This window comes from Antechinus flavipes, chromosome 2, assembly GCF_016432865.1.
Source record: "Antechinus flavipes isolate AdamAnt ecotype Samford, QLD, Australia chromosome 2, AdamAnt_v2, whole genome shotgun sequence".
Lineage (NCBI taxonomy): Eukaryota > Metazoa > Chordata > Mammalia > Dasyuromorphia > Dasyuridae > Antechinus > Antechinus flavipes.
Window position 1 is genome coordinate 41,664,348 of NC_067399.1, and position 16,405 is coordinate 41,680,752.

The 16,405-nt window shown below is 38.8% G+C and overlaps 1 protein-coding gene across 1 annotated transcript in view; it reads left to right on the plus strand.

The window, feature by feature from the left end:
* Positions 1–16,405, plus strand: part of LOC127547654 (hydrocephalus-inducing protein homolog) — a 150,875-nt gene that overhangs the window by 102,630 nt on the left and 31,840 nt on the right. The window contains exon 15 of the mRNA XM_051974606.1: positions 15,420–15,563. Coding sequence (XP_051830566.1) covers positions 15,420–15,563 — 144 coding nt within the window. The remainder of the gene's footprint in view (positions 1–15,419; positions 15,564–16,405) is intronic.

Below are 16,405 nucleotides of genomic sequence, written 5' to 3' on the forward strand. Positions count from 1 at the left end.
TGATTGCGGTCATCACGTGGAAAGTGTCTTTCCATCATTGTCTTTAGGGAGCAGAGAGCCAACTGGGCCTTCAAGATGGTCACGTGGTGGTTATCAGAGGGTCCGTCAGCATTGGGATCGGGTTGGCATCGGGATAGTGGCCAGAGCCAGAGAGCAGAAGGCCGAGAGCTTTGTGCAATCTTTATGGCTAAGTAAGCGAAGGATTGATTATTTATGATATTTAAGATGGAGATGCCCTGTTATTGGTCCTGGCTTGTTTCAAATCTAAATGCCTAGCTGTGGGACACTGGGCAAGCCATTTAAGCTCTCTTTGCCTCAGTTTCCTCAACTGCAAAATGGGGGTAATAGTACCTCCTTCCAAGGATTATTGTGATAATTAAATGAGACAATTTTTGTAAAATCCTTAATATAAGTATCTAATACACAACAGATACTTCTTTCCTTCCTTCTATGTTTTTAGCAAACTTTTGATGGCTCACCATACCAAAACCATCGAATAAGACCCAGATGAGCACAGGAGATCTGGAAAGGCTATCACCACCTTCATCATCCCTTACTCTCTTCCCTTCAAATTCCCCCCTTTCTACTACATGAAGTTTCTACTACATGAATACTTTCCTGATACTTCCCTTTGTCTCCAAACAATCTTGCATTATTTTAAATTTGTTCTGTACATATTTGCATCAGTATGAGTTGTCTCTCCCAACACAACACAAATTCTTAAGATTAGAGATCTTCTATTCATCCATCTGTATTTCTGTCCATCCTTCTATCTGTATATCTATCTATCCATCCATCCATCCATCTGTATTTCTGTCTGTCTATCTATCCATCCATCTCTGTCTATCCATTCATCTTCCATCTCTCCATCCATCCATCTGTATTTCTGTCCATTTTTCTATCTGTCTGTCCATCCATCCATCTTTTCCTGCTCTCCCCTGATGCTTGCTAGCTCGAGGCAGAACTTAGTTCCATGCCTCAGGGAGAAGCAGCTCAGGTTCTCCCCTCCCTCAGGCTCACAGCCTTGGGGCCATGCTGCCCCCCATCAGCCCTCTCTGGTTTGCAGCACCTCTCACACGTGGCCTCTTCTCTCCTTTGACACTTCACAGTGCTGGTGCAGACCCTCATCATCTCTCCCCTAGGTTATTGCCAGAGCTGCTGGGAGGGAGGGCGGTCTGCCCCTACAGCAGGGGTCCAAAGGCTTCCTGGTACTCCAGGAGCAAGTACACGATGCACTGTTTTTTTTAAGGTGTATTTTTTTATTAAAGCTTTTTATCTTCAAAACATATGCATGGATAATTTTCAACATTCACTCTTTTTTAATATAAATATTTTATTTTATTTTATAATAACTTTATATTGACAGAATCCATGCCAGGGTAATTTTTTACAACATTATCCCTTGCACTCGTTTCTGTTCCGATTTTTCCCCTCCCTCCCTCCACCCCCTCTCCTAGATGACAAGCAGTCCTTTATATGTTGGATATGTTGCAGTATATCCTAGATACAATATATGTTTGCAGAACCGAACAGTTCTCCTGTTGCACAGGGAGAATTGGATTCAGAAGGTAAAAACAACTCGGAAAGAAAAACAAAAATGCAAATAGTTCACATTCGTTTCCCAGTGTTCTTTCTTTGGGTGTAGCTGCTTCTGTCCATCATTTATCAATTGAAACTGAGTCTTTGTCAAAGAAATCCACTTCCATCAGAATACATCCTCATACGATGCACTGTTTGGGGGCAAAGCCCTTCATCACCAACCTAGCGACCAGTCTTCTTCCCCTCTCTTCCCCATTCTTTAACACAGGCCCCCGGCCCTTCCCACAGGCAGGGCGCTCCTGTTCTCTGCTTCAGGCATTTTCTCTGGTGGTCCGCCATGCCCGGAATCTTCTCCCTCCTTACCTCTGGCTCCTGGCTTCTCTGGCCGAGTCTTTAAGCCTGCTAAAGGCCCTGGAATCCCTTACTTCTGGTTGTGTCCAGAAAGAGGCGTTTTTTTTTTTTTTTTTTTTTTTTTGCCTCCTTTCTTACCTTGCTTTAATCTCTGATTGGGAGATGCTTCCGACAAACTGGGACCTGTTGAAGACTTAGCTTCAGAAGGCCAGGTCTCCCCTGTCTCTCCAGGGCCACCCCCGTCATCCTGATCTCCGCCTGGCCACTGGACCCCAATGGCTCTGGAGGAAAACATGAGGCAGGTGACCTTGCACTGCCCTCCCTCACTCCCAACTCCTTTGCATGTCACGACATTGTCTCCCTGATGTCATGGTTGTCTTTGAGAAGGAAGGACAAACAATAACTCCATTCCGGTGCCTTCTCCATCCTAATTATTTCTTTTTAGACTGTGGAGGGCTTGTTTGTACCTATGTGCTTGCTTCCTGTCTCTGCCATTAGACTGTAAGCTTCTCCAGAACAGGGATTGTCTTTTTGTCTCTTATATTCCCAGTGCTTATTATTCACTGACTGACTGGTTCTTAAGGTCATAGAAGATCTAAGCAAGGGTCCTCAAACTTTTTAAATAGGGGGTCAGTTCACTGTCCCTCAGACTATTGGAGGGCTGGACTATAGTAAAAACAAAAACTTTGTTTTGTGGGCCTTTAAATAAAGAAACTCCATAGCCCTGGGTGAGAGGGATAAATGTCCTCAGCTGCGGCATCTGGCCCACAGGCCATAGTTTGAGGACCCCGATCTAAGGCATTTGGGGGAGGATAGATTTTTTCAGCCATCCTTTTGCCATGAAAATTCATAGAGGAATTTGTAAGTGATCCAGGAAATCCTTCTATTACCTGACTTCCAGAAACCAAGTTCTGTGAGTGAGCTGTCCTGTGAGTGGTTTCCATTAAGTGCTTTGTAAACCTTGAAATACTATATAAATGTGAGCTAGTTTATTGTTATCTTTTCTATTCCTATTGTTGAGCTCCTCACATATTGTGACTGTTAAATTATTCTTTGAGGTAATCAGGGATGATAGTCACAGGCAGTGATTTCAAAGCCTTTGAGACTTCCGGCCAAGATGGCGGAGAGGAAATACACTTCTGTGTAATCTCCGTGTTTTTCTCTCACTATTCATTTTATTTCATGCCTCTGAATTAATGCTCGACTGAAAAAAAACCATACAATTACTTACCAAGAGAAACCATCCTTGAGACTCGTCAAGAAAGGTCTGTTTTTGCGCGAGGGCGGGGACGGTATTTGGAAGCAGTCTGCGGGCAGCAGCGGCAACCAGAGCACAGATAGCAGTTCAGAACCGGGTGGAGCGGAGAGGGGGTAGGACGCGATCGCAGCCGTCTCTGCGGTGAGAGCTTTGCTATAGGAGCAAGTCAGCAGCCCAGCAGAGAAGCTAAAAACACCGGGGGTGAAGAATACAATCCCAAACTGCTGGAGTTTCTCGGGACCTGGCCACCCCTCCCCCACAGTGTCTTAGCCCGCTCGGATCTCAGAGCGCTCGGATCTCAGTGCGCAGGCGCCATAGCACAGTAGGACCTGTGCCTCACGATTACCCTGCCCCTCCCCCAAAGAAAGCAGCCTCCATTCAAGGGTTTTTTTTTTTTCCTTCTGTTTCTTTGATAGTTTGTCTTTGATAAATAGACAGAATGAGCAAGAAACTGAAAAAGAATTTAACCCTGGACAGCTTTTATACAGATAAAGAGCAGACTCCAAACCCTGAGGAGACTTAAAACAAACAGTCCCCAGGTGAATCCCCGAAGGAAGAGACCTTATGTCCCTCAGCACAGATGAATCTCATGGAGGAAATTAAAAAGGCTCTCACAAGGGAGCTAGAAGAAAAATGGGAAAAGGAGAGGGAGGCTCTGCAAAAGGAGAGGGAGGCTTGGCAAAAGAGCCTGGAGAAGTCAGTTAAAGAGAGAGTGGATAAAGAAACCAAATCCTTGAAAAATAGGATTAGTGAACTGGAAACAGAAAACAGCTCTCTAAAAAACAAAATTGGCGAAATGGAAAAAAATTCCACAGAACAAAAGAACTCAATTGGACAATTAGAAAAAGATCTTAAAAAAGTGAGTGAAGAAAATACCTCACTGAAAATCAGGGTCGAACAATTGGAATTGAATGACTCGAGGAGACAAGAAGAATCAGTCAAGCAAATCCAAAAAAATCAAACAATGGAAAAGGATGTGAAATACCTTCTGGGGAAGACAACAGACTTGGAAAACAGATCCAGGAGAGACAACCTGAGAATCATCGGACTTCCAGAAAAGTATGATGAAAAAAAAAGCCTGAACACTATCTTCCAGGAAATTATCAAAGAGAACTGCCCAGAAGTCATAGAAACAGAAGGTAAAATAGACATTGAAAGAATTCATCGATCCCCTACTGAAAGGGATCCTAAAATCAAAACACCAAGGAATATAGTGGCCAAATGCCAGAACCCTCAGGCAAAGGAAAAAATACTGCAAGCGGCTAGAAAAACCCAATTCAAGTATCAAGGAGCCACAATAAGGATCACCCAGGATCTGGCAGCATCCACATTAAAGGATCGAAGGGCCTGGAATATGATATTCCGAAAGGCTAAGGAACTTGGTATGCAACCAAAAATAACTTACCCAGCGAGATTGAGCATCTTTTTCCAGGGAAGAAGATGGACATTCAACGAAATAAGCGAATTTCATCTATTTCTGATGAAAAAGCCAGAACTTAACAAAAAATTTGATCTACAAGCACAGAACTCAAGAGAAATCTAAAAAGGTAAAGATTAATCTTGGGAACTATATTTCGGCTGTAAAGATGTATAAAGAATACATGTATACCTTGTTCTAGAAACTAGTTGTGGAAAGGACATTGTACTAGAAAAAAGGGAAAGTGGGGGTACTACATTTCATGAAGAGGCAAAGAAAACCTAGTAAATCTGAGAGAAAGAATGGAGAGGAATGAAAATAGTGAGTATTTTACTGCTTTCAGAATTGGCAGTAAGAGAAGAATTTTAGACATATTCAATTTATGGTGAAACTTCTCCCACCTCATTGAAAAGTGAGAAGGGAAAAGTGAAAAAGGAAGGAATAAGCTAAGTGGAAGGGAATACGGTAACTGGGAGGGAAAGGGGTAAGTTGGGGGGGGGGAACTCTAAGGGGGGGGAGGGATACTGAAAAAGGGAGGGCTGTGAGAAGCAAGGGGAGCTCACAAGCTTAATACTGGGAAGGGGGGTAAGGGAGGGGGTAAGGGAGTAAGAAGGGAGAAAAGCATAAACCGGGGTTAACAAGATGGCAAGTAATACAGAATTGGTCATTTTAACCATAAATGTGAACGGGGTAAACTCCTCTATAAAGAGGAAGCTGTTAGCAGAATGGATTAAAAGCCAGAATCCTACAATATGTTGTATACAGGAAACACACCTGAAGCGGGGTGATACATGCAGGTTAAAGGTAAAAGGTTGGAGCAAAATCTACTATGCTTCAGGTGAAGCCAAAAAAGCAGGGGTAGCCATCCTGATCTCAGATCAAGCTAAAGCAAAAATTGATCTAATCAAAAGAGATAAGGAAGGGCACTATATCTTGCTAAAGGGTAGAATGAATAATGAAGAAGTATCTATATTAAATATATATGCACCAAGTAGTGTAGCATCTAAATTCCTAAAAGAGAAATTAAGAGAGCTGCAAGAAGAAATAGACAGTAAAACTATAATAGTGGGAGATCTCAACCTTGCACTCTCAGAATTAGATAAATCAAACCACAAAATAAATAAGAAAGAAGTCAAAGAGATAAATAGAATACTAGAAAAATTAGATATGATAGATCTCTGGAGAAAATGTAATGGGGACAGAAAGGAGTACACCTTCTTTTCAGCAGTTCATGGAACTTATACAAAAATTGATCATATATTAGGACATAAAAACCTCAAACTCAAATGCAGTAAGGCAGAAATAGTGAATGCATCCTTTTCAGACCATGATGCATTGAAAATTACATTCAATAAAAAGCCACAGGAAAGTAGACCAAAAAATAATTGGAAACTAAATAATCTCATACTAAAGAATGATTGGGTGAAACAGCAAATTATAGACATAATTAATAACTTCATCCAAGAAAATGATAATAATGAGACATCATACCAAAATGTATGGGATGCAGCCAAAGCGGTAATAAGGGGAAATCTCATATCTCTAGAGGCCTATTTGTATAAAATAGAGAAAGAGAAGGTCAATGAATTGGGCTTGCAACTAAAAATGCTAGAAAAGGAACAAATTAAAAACCCCCAATCAAACACTAAACTTGAAATTCAAAAAATAAAAGGAGAGATCAATAAAATTGAAAGTAAAAAAACTATTGAATTGATTAATAAAACTAAGAGTTGGTTCTATGAAAAAACCAACAAAATAGACAAACCCTTAGTAAATCTGATTAAAAAAAGGAAAGAGGAAAATCAAATTGTTAGTCTTAAAAATGAAAAGGGAGAACTCACCACTAACGAAGAGGAAATTAGAGCAATAATTAGGAGTTACTTTGCCCAACTTTACGCCAATAAATTCGACAACTTAAATGAAATAGAAGAATACCTCCAAAAATATAGCTTACCTAAACTAACAGAGGAAGAAGTAAATATCCTAAACACTCCTATCTCAGAAAAAGAAATAGAACAAACTATCAATCAACTCCCTAAGAAAAAAACCCCAGGACCAGATGGATTTACATCTGAATTCTATCAAACATTTAAAGATCAATTAACTCCAATGCTAAATAAACTATTTGAAGAAGTAGGGATTGAAGGAGTCCTACCAAACTCCTTTTATGACACAGATATGGTACTGATACCTAAACCAGGTAGGCTGAAAACAGAGAAAGAAAATTATAGACCAATCTCCCTAATGAATATTGATGCTAAAATCTTAAATAAAATATTAGCAAAAAGATTACAGAAAATCATCCCCAGGATAATACACTATGACCAAGTAGGATTTATACCAGGAATGCAGGGCTGGTTCAATATTAGGAAAACTATTAACATAATTGACTATATCAACAACCAACCAAACAAAAACCATATGATCATTTCAATAGATGCAGAAAAAGCATTTGATAAAATCCAACAGCCATTCCTAATAAAAACACTTGAGAGCATAGGAATAAAAGGACTTTTCCTTAAAATAGTTAGGAGCATATATTTTAAACCTTCAGTAAGCATCATATGCAATGGGGAAAAACTGGAACCTTTCCCGGTAAGATCTGGAGTGAAGCAAGGTTGCCCACTATCACCATTATTATTCAATATTGTATTAGAAACACTGGCCTCTGCAATAAGAGTCGAGAAAGAGATTAAAGGAATTAAAGTAGGCAATGAGGAAACCAAACTATCACTCTTTGCAGATGATATGATGGTATACCTAGAAAACCCCAGAGATTCTACTAAAAAGCTATTAGAAATAATTCATAATTTTAGCAAAGTAGCAGGATACAAAATAAATCCCCATAAATCCTCAGCATTCTTATACACCACCAACAAAATCCAAGAGCAAGAGATACAAAGAGAAATTCCATTCAAAATAACTGTTGATAGCATAAAATATTTGGGAATCTACCTACCAAAGGAAAGTCAGGAATTATATGAGCAAAATTACAAAAAAGTTTTCACACAAATAAAGTCAGACTTAAATAATTGGAAAAATATTAAGTGCTCTTGGATAGGCCGAGCAAATATAATAAAGATGACAATACTCCCTAAACTAATCTATTTATTTAGTGCTATACCAATCAGACTTCCAAGAAAATATTTTAATGATTTAGAAAAAATAACAAAATTCATATGGAACAATAAAAAGTCGAGAATCTCAAGGGAATTAATGAAAAAAAAATCAAATGAAGGTGGTCTAGCTGTACCGGATCTAAAATTATATTATAAAGCAGCAGTCACCAAAACCATCTGGTATTGGCTTAGAAATAGATTAGTTGATCAGTGGAAAAGGTTAGGTTCACAAGACAGAATAGTCAACTATAGCAATCTAGTGTTTGACAAACCCAAAGATTCTAAATTTTGGGATAAGATTTCATTATTTGATAAAAACTGCTGGGATAACTGGAAATTAGTATGGCAGAAATTAGGCAAGGACCCACACTTAACACCACATACCAAGATAAGATCAAAATGGGTCCATGACCTAGGCATAAAGAACGAGATTATAAATAAATTAGAGGAACATAGGATAGTTTATCTCTCAGACTTGTGGAGGAGAAAGAAATTTGTGACCAAAGATGAACTAGAGACCATTACCAATCACAAAATAGAAAATTTTGATTATATCAAATTAAAAAGCCTTTGTACAAACAGAACGAATGCAAACAAGATTAGTAGGGAAGTAACTAACTGGGAAAACATCTTTACAATTAAAGGTTCTGATAAAGGCCTCATTTCCAAAATATATAGAGAACTGACTCAAATTTATAAAAAATCAAGCCATTCTCCAATTGATAAATGGTCAAAGGATATGAACAGACAATTTTCAGATGAAGAAATTGAAACTATTACCACTCACATGAAAGAGTGTTCCAAATCACTATTGATCAGAGAAATGCAAATTAAGACAACTCTGAGATATCACTACACTCCTGTCAGATTGGCTAAGATGACAGGAAAAAACAATGATGAATGTTGGAGGGGATGCGGGAAAACGGGAACATTGATGCATTGTTGGTGGAGTTGTGAACGAATCCAGCCATTCTGGAGAGCGATCTGGAATTATGCCCAAAAAGTTATCAAACTGTGCATACCCTTTGATCCAACAGTGTTTCTATTGGGCTTATACCCCAAAGAGATACTAAAAAAGGGAAGGGGACCTGTATGTGCCAAAATGTTTGTAGCAGCCCTGTTTGTAGTGGCTAGAAACTGGAAAATGAATGGATGCCCATCAATTGGAGAATGGCTGGGTAAATTGTGGTATATGAATGTTATGGAATATTATTGCTCTGTAAGGAATGACCAGCAGGATGAATACAGAGAGGCTTGGAGAGACCTACATGGACTGATGCTAAGTGAGATGAGCAGAACCAGGAGATCATTATACACTTCGACAACGATATTGTATGAGGATGTATTCTGATGGAAGTGGATTTCTCTGACAAAGAGACTTAACTGAGTTTCATTGGAGAAATGATGGACAGAAACAGCTACACCCAAAGAAGGAATACTGGGAAATGAATGTGAACTATTTGCATTTTTGATTTTCTTCCCGAGTTATTTTTACCTTCTGAATCCAATTCTCCCTGTGCAACAAGAGAACTGTTTGGTTCGGCAAATATGTATTGTATCTAGGATATACTGCAACATGTTTAGCATATATAGGACTGCTTGCCATCCTGGGGGGGGGGGGGAGGAGGGAAGGAGGGGGAAAAAACGAAACATAAGTGATTGCAAGGGATAATGTCGTGTAGAAATTATCCTGGCATGGATTCTGTCAATGCGAAGTTATTATTAAATAAAATAAAATTTATTATTAAAAAAAAAAAAAAAAAAAACAAAGCCTTTGAGACTGTTCCTCTAAATGCAAAGGCTCACTTAACAGATTTCTTTATAGCCCTCGAAGAACGCATCCACATGTGTCTGAGATGTATCTATGATCTGCCATATAAAGATATTACTTGGAAGCAATTCACAGTCTGTTGGAGATCTTTAAAAAAATCCATTCTTTAATGTCAAGAGTTGATGAGGGACAGATCTTTGCTATAATGGATTCTGAATTGAGAAATGTCTTTTCATAAGATGAATTACACTGATGAAAACATGGCAAACACATAGTTATGTGAAGATTTAAACTTCCAGATTCTTTGGGAAACCTAAGCAAGTGGTTTCCTTGTAGGCCTGTAGATGAAGGCCACTAGTCAGCTATCCTATAGTGAGAATTGCTGGCTACAGAAGTTGTTACCTCCTGTCCAATTCTTCTTTTAAAAGGGGAAAAATCCAGCTTTCTGGGGACATCATGAGCCCTCAGACAAAGCCTCACATGGGAATACTGCCCAGGTGAGGCCCCAGACAAAGCGATAGGGCATAGGTAAATGTCAAGGGGTGCTGCAAAAGAAATTCTTTGGTGCGATTGTGACTTGAGCCTTCAGTCAAACTGGGGGAGCTGGACTTGAGAGGGACAAGCTCTGCCACAAGCCAGGGACAGCTGCTGCCACCCAGGAGTCGGGAGCGGGTAGCTTTCCCAAGTAAGCAAGCCCCCCGAGGGTTCGAGCTGCCCCTTCTGCGCCTTGGTGACTCAGGTGACCATTCCCCTGCAGCCGGCCCAGCTCTGATCAGCTGACCCTCACCTTCTAGGCCAGTTTGGCTGCAGCTGCCAGGATCAAAACTGGCATAGTCGCACAGGGCCAGATGTTTGTGGAGGGACCTAAAGAAATGCAAAATTGCTATTCATTTGGGTTTTAGAAGTAACCTTCTGAATCCATGTTAATACAATCCTACTCTTTCTATTGGAAAGGAATGAAAGGGGCAAAGGGGGAGAAGAAATAGATCCCAGATTTGGGATAAGGAACTAAATACTTTTAGAGACTGCAGAAGCACCACTGACAAAAAACAAATTCTGAATAATTTTGCCTTGTTTAAAAAAAAAAGTCACAAAGAGAACTCTATTGTCCTGTTATCACTTCCCCATAAAAATGGAAAAATTATTTTGACCAGGAAAGTGATCACCAAAAGTAATACTTAATCAGTTTGAACCAGTGTTTTCATCTCTTTATAGCCTCCTAGAATATGAATCTTTTTTTAAATGACATTTTCTTGCTTAAACACATAAACATTCTGAATTTTGTCACCAGATAAAAAATTGAACAAATAATGAATTGTGTTAAATGATGAAATTGGCCCTTTCCTGGATTATATTTTGCCTCTTTTGGTACATTTCTGTTAAGGATATGATCTAGACATTCTCTCCCTCTCCATTTTATCCCTCCTTATTAATCCTGGTTTGGAGTGGCCAATTTCTTGAAATATTATTTCACTTTTCCTTCTTTCCATCTCTCCTCACTCTCTAGATATAAGCTTTTTTTGTATTTCTTTCAAGTCCCTTGCTTTTGTTTTTTTTTTCCCAATGACCCTTATACTAAAAGCTAATTTAGATTTATCTCCCTCCCTCAAGCATACAAACGTCAATTTATCCTCGACTTCTTACTTACATTCAGTTTTATAATAGTTTATATAAGTTTCATCTCCTTAATCAATTCTCACATCAAAGTCTTTGGCCTGTTTTGGGGAAAATAAAGTTTCAGATCTCCTTGAAAAAGTCTTTTTTTTTTTCATAATGGAGTGTGCTCAGTTTTTCAGCATAGGTGATCTTGGGGGCCCAGCTCAGTTTCATTAATTTCTTAGTAAATGGCACGCTGTGCTCTTTCAATAAGTAATCATGAACAACTTAAATTAGTGTAGTTGATAGTTGTTTATTGCTTCCTTGTGGCTGTTTGCAAAACCCTCTCCTTGACTCTGGAATTCTAGAACTTATTGACTGCATTTTTAGAGAGTTAAACAGAATTCCTCTCTACTGACTTCCTGTGAATTCTATGGATTTCACTCTACCCATCCTGCAATTTCCTAATTTCTTGGTATATGGTAGGTAGATTTTATTTCTTTGTTCCTGTAACCTGTAATTCCCAGATTTCCTCTCTAAGCTCCATCTTCTTGCTCTTTAGCTGATTCAGTTTGTAGTAGTTGGAAATTATCTTCCAGAATCACCATATTTTTTTTGGCATAATGTTGTTTTTTTCTTTAATCTCTGATTTGTTTTTTCTACCCAGATCACACTTATTTAGTCCTCAGGAAGTCCACTGCTTCACTAAGATTTTCACTGCCTTCTATTTTTATCAGTTTTCATGTTTGTCTTTTTGAATTCACCTTCCAGATTCTTATTTCCAAGTTTTTATGTCCCAGATATTCCTATATGTCTCTTACTATAATTTAAAACCATTCTAAAAAGATTCTTTAAATATGTCCATTTTCTCTTTTAGATATTTGGTTGCTCTTGTAGTCTCATTCTTTCTTTATGGAAATTTTTCTTTGTTTAATTTTTATAGTAGTATTTCTTTATGATATTGGGGTTTCTCTTGATTATTCATTTTTTCCTCAGTTTTTCTGTTGTCCTTTTTTTGGCAAGCCTTCAGCAACCTCAATTTCTGTTTGCATTTAAATAACCATAAATAAGAGTGTTGGAGAATGACAATTTTATTATTCAGTATCTATCATGTCCTGATATTAGGATTTAATCGTGTGCCTCTTAAGTTATGTATTTTTCCCCTCTCATTTTCTGTTCAACAATATGTTCCAACATATAAAGTATGAGGATATCAGTAGCCCTCATAAAGAATACTCTCTCGTTTTCTCCAATACCAGCTATTTAATAACTACCATTCATAAGCCAGAGAGATGTACTCACATCTAGGTAGCTCTGAAGAGGTCATCTCAGAAGCCAGCAGACAATCTGGGTCATACTGTCCCAGTGCTAAAGGTAGGAGATATTCCCTGCGGAAAGTTGGGAGATCAGTAGCCCAGGTAGAGGAGGACAGTCCAAAATAGGATGGATTATTTGTATGTCGACTCCTCCTCATCACTTTTGTCTATTTGGCTTCAGGCCAAAACTAACTGAATGTGACTTTTGTTATTTGGAATATGCCAGATCATCCTCCTGGGAAGGTCACTGGGCAGACATTTCTCCAGGCCATGGTGGGTCTGCTAATTTAAAAAGCCAGATGGTGCTAATACTTATTCCCAAATCATTGAACTGATCATTGCAAGTTCAAAGCAAGAATTTGCGTCCTTGTGTTAGGGGTGGATAATCTAAACCTCGGTGTAACACAAACTAGTGAAGGTGAACATCTGACTAAGGAACTTGGGAACTGAAAAGATTTCCACTTCATTCTTTTCCCAGTTTGGTCTGTAACTCTAATCAAAACAACTTGTCTACATTGCAGGAAGAAAAATATGTTCTGCTAATTTGGAAATAGTCCTTCTTAGAAGGAAAACTTTCAAAATTAATGTTTTCAAATGTTTTGTACATAAAAACATTACATATCAATCAGTATGCTTAATAGAGAAGCCCCAAGACTATAATTGGAGGCCAATTAAGGAAGGTTTTGCCCACTTTATTGATATTTGGATTGTTTTCCAAGTCCATGTAGGAAGCGAAGCATTTTACCATCACTATCAAATTTACTAGACTTTCCTTTATGATATTGGTATTTTTACTGCCACCACCACTGCTTCTATCATCAAAATTTATCAGACACTTCCACTGCCCAAGAGTTCTCTCTCTCATTTGAAGGTTGGCACACATCTCCTCTGATTTTCTTAAAGAAAACAAAACTCAATTAAAAATTACTTTATATGAAGGACTTAATTTCACAATATGTCTGTCAGTGATATGGAGAACAATTTTAGAAAAGGAGAAACTCAGTCATCCACAAGGGAACATGACTGGTTCGTGCTTTGTCAGCCAGTCAGTGACAAGGTCAGAAATTGGATGCAGACTTTCTGATTCAAATAAGCTTTGATTCCATTAGCCTACCCTGATTTCCAAATACTGCCTTTTATCGTCAAAGCTCTGCTTCTCAGGCCTGTTGTTGGTTGTAAGGAAGAGGGACTTTGTGGAAAAAAGCTGGCAGTATATGTACAGTCATTGCTCTCAAATATTTAAATAAATCTGGGATTGTACCAAGGAGGATATTCTATCCAATGTGGCTCCTTGCTCACTGGTCATTTACCATGTCAGTAAATGAGTTCCATGGAGCCGACTGCTTATCAAAGTCAAACACCTGGCATTCTTCACCCATTTGGCTTTTCCTGTGTTTATTAGGACAAACTCTTGAGTGATTCTAGTTCTCTTCCAAAAGGCTCTGGCTTGATTTAATCAGCACAGTATTATCCACAAACAGAAAGCTCTAGAGGCTCTCACCCTTCATAGGAAATCCCTCTTTAACTTGGACTCTGCACTAGCTCTCCTCCATGACAGAGGCAAATTTGTGGTCTCCCTGTTTTTGTCCTTCCTGATATTAAAAATACAGGGTCAATGAACAAGGCTATTTTCATTGTTAAAACTTTCCATGAATCTCATATAATTTTCACATATTGTTTAAATATCTATTTGGAGAAGAGCTGCTAACGTGGAACCCTGCTTTACTGAAGCAAATGCTTCTTTCTTCACAGCCAATAAACAATAAGCACTGCTTTTTTGCTTTCTTTCTCTTTTTTTTCCTTTTGGATCTAATTTTTCTTGGGCAGCATGATAAATGTGGAAATATGTTTAGTATATATTGGACATGTTTAATATATATTGGATTGCTTGCTATCAAGGGGAAGAAGATGAGGGGAAAGGAGGGGGGAAATGGAACACAGGGCTTTGCAGGGTGAATGTTGAAGACTATCTTTGCATATATTTTGAAAATAAAAAGCTATTATTAAAAAATAAATAATAAGCACCATGGGACCTTATATTTGATATACCTTGCAGTCACTTATGTGATGGTAAATATGTGACTTATGATGGACTATCCCCTGTGAAACACTGCCTGTTGGGATATAAAGGGGAGATTATTTTTGTAAAAATTATAAAGAAATGGGAAAAGAGCCTTATGTCAATAGTTGCCAATGTTCTATTAGCCTGCTTTTACAATGATACAATAATGATAAGGGTCTATATGGGGTTTTTTCTGTTTCTTTAGCATCTTTCCTTCCTGTAGATACCTTGGGAATCCCTCATCCCTGGGTGCAAGTACAATTACATCAACTTCCCGCACAAACTTCCTCTGTATAGACGTGGTCTAGCCCAGTTGCTTCTTCCATCTTTGTCTCCTTCAGCACCATCTCTAATTCCTCTATAAGCAGACCTAAAGCCGTGGTGTTTATAGTACAAGTGTGGTGACTCCTGTGTCCTTGATGGTTAAAAAAAAAACTTACAAGAATCTTTGCAGATATTTTTTCATCTGTTTGTTGTCCTTCTGATTTTGTCCTTAAATTCCCTCGGAATGACTTGGCTCAGCTGGGTCTCCTCGCCAAGTTTTGCTTAAACTAGGTTCACCCTTCACTGCCTCTCTCTATTTTATGAGGCTATACTGTTCATAATCTTCCAGCATCCTTCTTTGTAAGATTTTATAAATGACTATACATTTTAAACTGGTGCTGCTTTTGGCTGCCGTTACCTCTTTCCTTTGCAAGTAAGAGTATTTGCTGACTAATGCACCTTTTAGCTCTTTTGGTCTTCCCATTAGAACAATTCATTTACATCAGGTAAACTTATGCCTGAAATTATAATCTGGATTTTATTTCCTTTCTTTTTACACCATTTATTTAAAAAGGTCTGATTTAAAGGTATGATTGCACATCATATGCTCTCTTCCTTGTTCTTCTGGTTTTATATTAATTTTAATCTTTGTTCCACAGGTAGGTAGCTGAGCCTGGCACAGACAGCTGATGTGCTCATTAATTTTGTTTTTTCCTATTGACACAGCAACCTCACACTGAATTGGAGCCGCAATTCAAGCTTCTCACTATGAAGAACGTCTCCTCTCTGCCGGTCCGGGCGATACTGACCACCAAAGAGCCCTTTTACCTGTGCGACCTGAGCCACTCCCTCCTGCCCCAGCCCTATGGGGTGAGCAGACAGCATGCTTACCTGATGGCAAGCCCTTTGGGGTTAGGTGGGCAGGAGAAAAGAGCCAGCTTCATTCTGCAGGGACCCCAACCCCCACCCAAGCCCTACTCCGAGTACAGGGCCCTTTGCCATATGTCTGAGAAGCAACCATCCATTCTTTTTTTTTAACCTAAGATGGCCCAGAGGGACACTAGCAGTAAGCATACAGAGCAGAAAGTTGGAAATTATTGCTCTTAAAAAAATTTAGCCCAGGGGATGGGAGGAAGAAAAGGGAAGGAAAGGATAAAGTAAAAAGGGCACAGCAGAGAACAAAAGAAAACTTGTAAGGAAGCAAAGAAAATATGGGCAGCTCTGAAGGCAACATGTAGTATTCATTATAGAGGCGTCCTTGAAATGGAAATGTATCGCTTTACATTTGGAATCCTCTCTTCTATTCTGCTGTGCACATGGCAATTTTTTTCTTTTCCTGTTTTGTTTTTAAGTTTTAAATGTATTAAAAAATGTAGCCCAATCAATAGGACATTTGTCTAAACATCTAGGATTCTCTGTGATGTCGGCTTTGTGGCTGTCATGATTCGGGAATGCTGGGTACATTATGCTTTGCAGACACTGTCACAGGTCCCCAAGGATTTTGTCTGAAATCCACAGTAACGGCAGTAAGACACAAAAGATGGTTACATCTGGCTTTCAGCTCAGGCCTAATTAAAGGGAAGTTGGTCTGTAGTGGGCAGGTACTTAATAAATATTGCTTGATTGATTGATCAGTTTTACTACCTTGAAGTGGACCTTTAAATAACCCAGCTTTAATTGACCCAGCCCTGCTGTCACAGATGAGAAGGATC